At 37.8% G+C, this 8856-nt stretch overlaps 1 protein-coding gene across 1 annotated transcript in view; it reads right to left on the bottom strand.

Annotated features, from left to right (window-relative positions):
* Positions 1 to 8856, bottom strand: part of CASP10 (caspase 10, apoptosis-related cysteine peptidase) — a 74056-nt gene that overhangs the window by 55513 nt on the left and 9687 nt on the right. Inside the window, exon 4 of the mRNA XM_006889144.1 lies at positions 4387 to 4436. Within this exon, the coding sequence (XP_006889206.1) occupies positions 4387 to 4436 (50 nt within the window). The remainder of the gene's footprint in view (positions 1 to 4386; positions 4437 to 8856) is intronic.

Below are 8856 nucleotides of genomic sequence, written 5' to 3'. Positions count from 1 at the left end.
GGAAACCCTATGAACCTGGAGAGAGGATGAAAGGCACCCAAGCATTGAGGATTCTCCTTCATAGGGTCGCTATGAGTCGCTGTGACGCGACGGCACTTAACAACAACAACAACAACAACAACAACTATGCCTATTATCGTATCCCAGAGAAATCATACCAGAGACATGAATGGACATTTGTACACCTATGTTCATAGCCGTTTATTCACAATAGCAAGAAAATGGAAGCAGCGCAAATGCCCATCAACAAATAAATGGACTGATACAACAACAACAAAGCCAGTGAACAATGGATTGGTAAACACCTGGCTTTAAAACTTCAATATGTCTTTTTAGAAGGACGCTACAATTCAATTCATCTTCATTTGGTACTTCCAAAGAAAAAATATCTCTGAAGTGCTACTATGAAACATCACATACCAGTCTGCATGATTTTAACCCTGAATTACATATAGGTGGTAATCCATTATCATCATAAAGCCACTATCATTATCTTTTCTCTGATTAGACATTTAACAGTGACTATTTTAAAAAACAATGAGTAAATTCATATCAAAACCTATAGAAAATAATAATAAAAAAGGAACATCTGAATAGAAACAGCATAAAAGGAGCATTAGCAAGGTGTCAACTGGGGGAAAAGTATCCAGATATAGAAAATAATACTGCCAAAGAACAGCTTGTTTCAGAACATTGAAAAAGTGCTAGACTACAATCCATGGGTGAGATATAGGTAGGGAATGGTATCAAATATGAAGAAACACCATACAAGGTGTCTGGAGAGCAGAAAATGGGGCCTGAGAGCACAGGGCCATGACCATCTCTCGGAGAGGGCCAGAGGGAGTGAAAATAGTGTCCTCTACCATCCCGGAGCAGAAAGCAGATAAAGAGCTTGTAGTCCAGCCCAATGGTACCTCTAGAGCCACATCAGTAGTAAGAAGTAAAAAACAAGGAACTCATGCAATATTATTCAAAATGGTTGACTCTGGAGAACATTATGCTGAGTGAAATATCCCAGTCACAAAAGGACAAATATTACATGATGCCACTGTTGTAGAATGGGACTGTCCTTGGGGTTGGGGAGAGACTGAGTAAGATGGGTTCAATAATGTATACTGCACTGAAACAGAGGAGGGAGAGAACCGTTTAAAAGAGAGATATAACTGGGTATTTCTGTCATCACAGGAGACTAGAGCGAGGGCTACATGGTGGAGGGGACCTGGGGGAGGGTTTGTAAAACAATGAAAGAATCTTTTCTTTTACTTTTCCATAATTTTGGACTCATGTACTTATAATTTGTTAGTCAAATTTGTGTCTTCTAGGTTGCAACACCCCCATGATACATCTTCAAGGATATGAACATGTACGGCCAAGCACAATCAATAAGAGTGCATCTAAATTCCAAAATCAATCTCCATAATAGTCTATGTGTTTCCTACTGCCAAAGGGGCCCTTTAGAGTAGTGAGAGAAGATCTTCACCCTGAAACCCACAGCGTCCCTTTTCAGCAGGAAGTAGCTAAGAGAATATGCCATCCCCTTTTCCTTATGACTCAGAGTGAAGTCTCTCTCAGGGAGGAGTGATAGGGAATGGCAAAGGACACACTGACAAAGAAGATTAATCAGAACTGACTTTGACAAGCACTGTGGCATTTGGACAAGAACAAACTGGGAGGAGGGTAGAGAGAATAGTGCAACAATGAATGAGTGGAAGCCCAAAATCTCTGTAAATGTTTATGAAAATTAATAAAATATAATTATAGAAAAAAAAAAGAAGTTCGATATTCACTGTGGACATGCAGAGTTTACTCACAGTAGAGGTGCCAAGAATGGGGTGTATTAGGGAAATACATTAGAGAGGGGAAGGAAAAGAATACTACCCAATGGAAATTCAGGTTTTAGCCCAGCAGTCCCAAGGGACAATTCTTCAATTAGTCCAGGCTCTAGTTTCCATTTAGGAGTCAGCTTTTCCTTTCTTCTTCCGACAAGAACAGTAAAAAAATCTTCATCTGTGACCTTTATCTCAGGGGTCCCCTGCTTACACCTTTCCACAGTCTCTCCATCAACATTACCACAAACTTGCACTCACCAGGATCTTGCTCCAGTCTCCCTCAAGTCTTGCTGCACAGCATGAGAAGCATTCTTTCTCTCTTATCCTACAGCTCTTAGCCTACACAGTCCCACAGCTGTTGATTATTTACAAGACCACGTGTCTGCAGTTAAGGTAGCTAGAAACATTCTTCTAGGTGGTATAGCACTGGTCTGTGCTTTGTTGTACAGAGGTAACTCGTGGTTGCTGTGATGCTGAAGACTGTGACAGTGATGTGCCAATCGTGGTAATGGGTACCCATGGTGGACCTTGTTGGCTGGAGCTTCCCGACTAAATCAAGCCTGGAAGCAGGAGCGGCATCCACTTCTGAAATGGCTTGTCTCCGGAAACTCTATGTACAAACAGTGCTCAGGCTGTTCGTTCATAGGGTCGCTATGAGTCGTCTAAGACTCGACGGCACCAAACAACAACAACAACAACATAATGGCTAAAAAAGCCAACTTTTAAGTTAACACTCATACAAGAATATCAGATAAGTGTCCCATTGGCCAAGAGGAACCAATAAGAGCCTTTCAAGAGAACAATAATTTTCACAGATTTGTTTTCAGATAAAAACTCAGGGGGCATGGGGTTTATAGGTAGGTTGGAGGAGGAAATGGAGTAGAGAGAAAACAGCATTAGGGAAATTAAATAGTCAAAGGAGGTGATCAAGTCTTGGGTTATCAGTGGAAATGGAGGAGGTGGCACCGGGTTTGACATCCATTTCTGAAGAATAATCTGGTCAATTTTGACAATGCCTTGAAAATGGGAGAAGAGTTTATAAAAGAATCAAAATTGTGTTATTACTTGTCCAGTCATTCTTCATTTCTCCCGCAGGGCAGGTTTTACACAAATTGCACTTAGTCATACTGAAACTTCTGCATCTTGATTGATGTCCCAGTCATCAGTACCTATGTGAAGGGGGGAATTTTGTGCAAAATGAGCCAGACGGGGAATAGAAACAAACTAACAGCTGGTTGTTAGGAAGTTCTTAGAGACTTCAGCAAGAACAATAGAATGCACTGACATGTGAGTTAGTGAAGAAGACAAGTGTGTGTGTGGGGGGGGCTTTTCAAGAAATGTGGCAGCAAAGGGACGTAAGAAGGTAGAACAGTATTATAAAGAAAAGGAAGGTATAATGGAAGTATTAAAGTAAGATATATGTATATGTGTTGCATGAAGAAAACCTATGGAAGTTACAACAAATGGGTGATAGAAAAGAAAAAAAATTATCAATTAATATTCCACAGATATGAATTCATGGAGCATCTACTATTTGCTAGCATTTGACTGAAATGTATTCATGAATAGAATAAATATAATACCTTGTGGACAGTTTATGGCTTTTGAAAAGACATACCTCATCACCAACGTACATGAAGAAAGGGACAAGTAACAAATGTGTCATGCTACAAAAGGAAAGAACCTGGTGCTCTGAGAGAAGACTGATAGGTTACGTGGTGAGGGCAGTCCTCTCTAAGAGGACACATAGGCTGATGTCTGAAAGGTGGCAGGAATAAACTGAGGAACTGGTGGGGAAAGGGCTTGCTTTCTAGGCAGAAGGATACATGTTTTAGGAATTGAGGTACAATACCTCCACTCATGGAAGGAATGAAAACAGTACCTAACATGTCACAATGATCAAGATGGAGGTCAAGAAATCAACAGAAGACAACTCAGAGGCCAAATTCAAAATATTAGATTGTTGTTCTTATGTGCCATCCAATCAGAGCCTACTCATAACTGGCCCTCCATATACTCTTGATGGTCTGGCTTCAATCCATATTTTGCCCAGAGTCCTTTAGTATTGCAACTTGACACTTGCATTTGTTTTCTTCAATTCTTTCAACATGGGAGCAGAACATAGGGCATTGTGTAGTTTATCACTTGAATACATGTGCATCAGAATTATGACCTTTTACCTTATGTATTCACACTGTGGGCTACCCTACTTGTGGGAAGGGGGTGGAAATGTGACATTAAGATTGGAAGAAGGCTCATTAACAATCTGTGATATGCAGCTAAGACTGCCTTGCTTACTGAAATATAAAAAGATATCAGCACTTAATGATGAAGGTCAAAGATTAAAGTCTTCTCTATAGCTTACACGGCAGGATAAAAATACTTATACCTGGAGCAATGAGTAGCCTAAAGCTAACAAAGAAAACACTGACATTAGCGAAAAATTAATTTTGCTTAAATCTACAATCAATGACTTTGGAAGAAGCTGTTGTAAAATCAAACAAAATATTGTATTTGGCAATTCTCTTACCATGGCTGGACTATTTCCTAAACGTACTTGCCAAATAAAACATCTTCAGTTTCCTCCTTAAATTTAGGTTCTTCCTCCTGTTAATTAAGAATAGAAAAATAGGATTCATGTTTTTCTATGCAAACTAGAAAGAGTTATATTAGAGGAAATACTTTGCAAAGAAAGATAAGGCAACACTAGCCCATGTATTATTTAACAATGGTGGTGGTGGTTGTAGTTGTTGTTATTATTGTTGTTGTTGATTGCCGTGGAGTCGAGTGTGACTCATGGCGACTCTATGAACAAAAGAAGCCTTTCTCTTAACTATCATCATTTCTCAGAGTTTCCAGAGGCATGTTGTTTAGGAAGTGGATGACACTCTTGCTTCCAATTATAAGCATATATACTGACTAAATTAAGTATATTCCAGGAGAAAAACGATTTTTTTTTTCCTGGACATTAAAGAAAACCACATTTCCTGCTCAACATTTTATGATTTTCCCAGCATCCAAGCAATCCTATTCTATAACACTAGGGGACGCCCTGGAAATGAGTTGAGGTTTTGGTACCTGGGTAGTGTAAAGCTAAAGCTTTAATACTTTCTAATAATTCTAATAATTTCTCCCAGCCAAGAGTAACATCCAATTACAAAATATAGAAGAACAGTAGATGCTAACATCAGAAAATAGATCTAGAAAAGTGGTATAAGGAGTAAGAAAAAAAGAAGGCATAGATAATGAATGCAGAGAAAAAAAATCAGCAACAGGGCATTAGGAAGGACTAATAGGTGACTTAGAGTTCTTAACATCTCTTCTGTAGCTCAGCGAACGTTTCTAATCACCTTCGTGAATGTATTTCTAGAAGCTAAGAAAGAATATCGAGTTTATTCATGGAGAGGATAGGATTTAAACTTACCTATCAAAAAGACAAGATTGCCAAATTTGTTACTGGGAGGAGGAGAGGTCCTCAGGGATTGGCTCATGTGAGAGGGGTGGGGAGAATCGTGCACATGCTCAGTTGTTCTCTCAAGGTTGTTGCCACCAGGGTCTTGTGGAGAGCACCAGCAGATGATCAAGATCTTCGTGATCCAACAACATGTGCTTGTGGCTTTAAAGATGGCCATCATCAGGTGAGCCATGAGATCATCTCAGAATACGACCTTTCAAGAGGTCTGCTTTCTGGAAGAAGGTAATACAGGAGTCACTTTCATGGCATCTGAAACCTCTTAGCCGAGTTAAAGACACTCGGCACATAACAACAACAGTTAAAGATTGTTAAGAGGAAATGGTGGGAGGCGTCTAGATTACCCAATTGGGTTGCGTTTTGCATCTTAAAATACTTTTATTAGGTGTATAATGACTTTCCAAATCTGACTGTCTCTGCAAAATTATTCAGCACATAAAGGGTGAAAGAAGATGGAAAACTAAAAAAGTCTGTGATTCAGGAAAAAGTTAGCAATAATTCAGTTAAGGTTTAGAGTTTAAAATTTACCTTTTAATATCTTTTTGTTTTTAAAGAGTTTTTTTTAAATTTTCTCTTTTTTCCCAACCAATTCAACTTGTCTTTTTCTTTTTCTATTGGTTTGCATATAATAGTTCATTTACATTGTGTTTCATTCCTGTAACACTGTGTTTTATACAATCCTTCATTTACATTGTTTCATGCAGTCATTCATATACACTATTTCATAAAACCAAACACTATTTTTTAAAATTTTAAGCTGATTTATTTACAAATTTTGAATACTTTTTTTCACAAAAGATCCTTCCCATTTCCTTCACACACACACACACACACACACACACACACACACACGCCATCGAATTGCACAACCCTGTGTCAACCAATCACTGTTTATCTAGGCCTCTTATCACCCTAACTCTTAAATCTCACCAGTTCTTCACCACCACTCCCATCCTCCACTAAACTCTGCGACTCCAGTGATCCCACTCTTCGCTTTTTCCTGCTCCCTTATCCCCTTTCCGTTTTGGACATTCACACACATCTAACTTGTGTTCCTTTCATTTTTACAATAACAGTTTTATGTTCTATTTGTCGCTATAAAACTGAGTTCACTCAGCAAAATGCTTTCTAGAATGAATTTCTTCTTGTATGATGAGTCTTTTTAAGTGTTCTGCATCTGTTTGTGTCAATCTGGGTAGGATATGAGTTTTTAGGAATTTGTACATTTCCTCTAGGTTTTAAAATTTATTGGAGTATAGCTTTCATAACATTCCATTATTATTTTTCATTTCAGCTGCTTCTGTTGTGAAGTCCTCTCTTTCATTTCTTATGTAAGCTATTTGTGTCTTCTCTTTCTTTTCTTTTGTTAAGTTTGCCAATGATTTGTCAATTTTATTGACCCTTTCAAAGAACCAGCTCCTGTTCTTGGTGGTTTCAATTGTTTTTCTGGTTTCTATCCCATTGATTTCAGCCTTTGTCATTATAATTTCCTTTATTCTAGAGGCTATGGATTAGATGGTTAGGTTTTTTCCTAGTTAACTTGTTAATTTTACTTTCTTCTTTTTTTAATCAGTTTATCTATAGCTATAACCTTCTTGCTGAAGAATTTCTTAGCTATATTCCAGAAGTTTTTATGTGTTATAATTTCATTTTCATTTATTTTGAGGAACTTTTTTACTTCACTTTTTTATTTCTACTACAACCCAATAGTGTTCAAGAAGGATTTTCTTTAGCTTCCACGTGAGTGGTTTTTGTCCTTTATCCTCTTGTTAATTTCTAGTTTTATTGCATTGCAGGGAGCTCTGGTGGCCTAGTGGCAAGAAGCTTCACTGCAATCGTAAAGGTACAGGTTCAAATCCACCAGCTGCTCTTTGGGAGAAGGATGGACAGTCTCCTCCCATGCAATTAACTGCCTTTGAAGATCCATTGGCGGGTCATCTATGGATTAGTTCCAATTCTATGGGACACAGCAACAATGCTATTGTAGTCTAAGAAGATACTTTGTATTATTTCAATGTGGGGTTTTCTTAATTTCTGGAGTCTTGCTTGTGTCCTCATACATGATCAGTTCTCGAGAATACACTGTATGTTCTTGAGAAGAAAGTAAATTGAGTTTTAGTTGGATGAAGTACACTGAATATGTCTATGAGGTAGAGTTGGCTAATTTTATCACTTAGTTCTTCTGCATTTTTATTTTGTTTCTTTGCAGTTGACTAGTCTTTTGGTGAGAGTGGCCTGTTCAAATCTCCTACTACTATTTCAGTGTGGTCCATTTCTTTCTCCAAATCTTGTAACTGTTTTATTTTACAGGTCTATGATTTGATACTATTTATGTCTTCTTGATCTGTTGTACCTTTACAGTGCCCTTCCTTACCTTTTATTATGGTTTTCATCCTGAAGTATGTTTTATCAGAAATTAGTATTGCTGCTCCTGCTTTTTTTTAGATGCCATTTAGTTGGTATTTTTTTTTTCAAGCTTTTGATTTTTCGTCTTTCTTTTTACTTGTTTCTTAGATATGTCTTTTGTGGGCAATATTGACGGGCTTTGGGTAACTATGATATACTCCCATGATTAAATACTACACAGCACTGAAAAACAAGGAACTCAAAGCATTATACAACATGGGGACCCTGGAGGACATTATGCTAAGTGAACTATTCAGTCACAAAAATGATAAATACTGCATAGCACCACTGTTACATACCAGGACTGACATGGAGGGTTGGGAAGAGAATAGGATAAGAGTGGATAGATAATGAACACTACATTAGAACAGGTGAAAAAAAGAACTGTTTTAAAGAAACATATGATTAGGCATTATTTGTATGACAACAGTCCAGAATAAGAAGTACACAGCAAAGTGGACAAGGGAAAGATTGGGGGGGGGGGAGAAATTATGCAACAATGATTAAATATTTTAAAAAAAGAAAACTGGGGGAGTGGATAAGGAAGGAAATGTGCAAAAATAAATGAATGAAAATCCAACTTTTCTGTAAACTTTTATTAAAATCACAATTAAAAAAATAAAAAGCAGAAGAAAAGAGACCCTGGCAAGTGGTCAAGCATGGGCCAGCTTTAATACTCAAGAGAATGGTAGAAGGTTGAGCAGTTTTAGTTTATTCTTTGTGTGTTTCTGGATTTTCCCAGTGTTCTGGAAACTAATATACTTGTGCAAAAGACATCTTCCATAAATGATGTTTTCTCACATTCAAAGTCTTATAAATATGTTGAGTATTTTTGCTGCTGAAGTGCTTATTCCAAGCTTGCACCTTGTTTTCAAGGTATTGGCAACTGTTGAAATTGCTCTGTTATAATATTTAATGAGTTTTGTTTCATTTGAAGCAAGCTCCTTGGTAGGTGTTTTGCCTCTTCATTTCAGCACCTCCTACCCCATTCTCTAGATTGAATACAACCAGTAACACCAGCCAGTTACTTTGCCAAATGTCCTTGGCTACATTTTAGAATGTTCCTCCATTAATTGTTGTTGTTGTTGTTATGTGCCGTCGAGTCGCTTGTGACTCATAGCGACCCTATGTACAACAGCCCTAAACTCT

This window comes from Elephantulus edwardii, unplaced genomic scaffold (genome assembly GCF_000299155.1).
Source record: "Elephantulus edwardii isolate Elephantulus edwardi_28Jun2011 unplaced genomic scaffold, EleEdw1.0 scaffold00075, whole genome shotgun sequence".
NCBI classification, from domain to species: Eukaryota; Metazoa; Chordata; class Mammalia; order Macroscelidea; family Macroscelididae; genus Elephantulus; species Elephantulus edwardii.
This window is presented reverse-complemented; position numbering and strand designations above follow the sequence as displayed.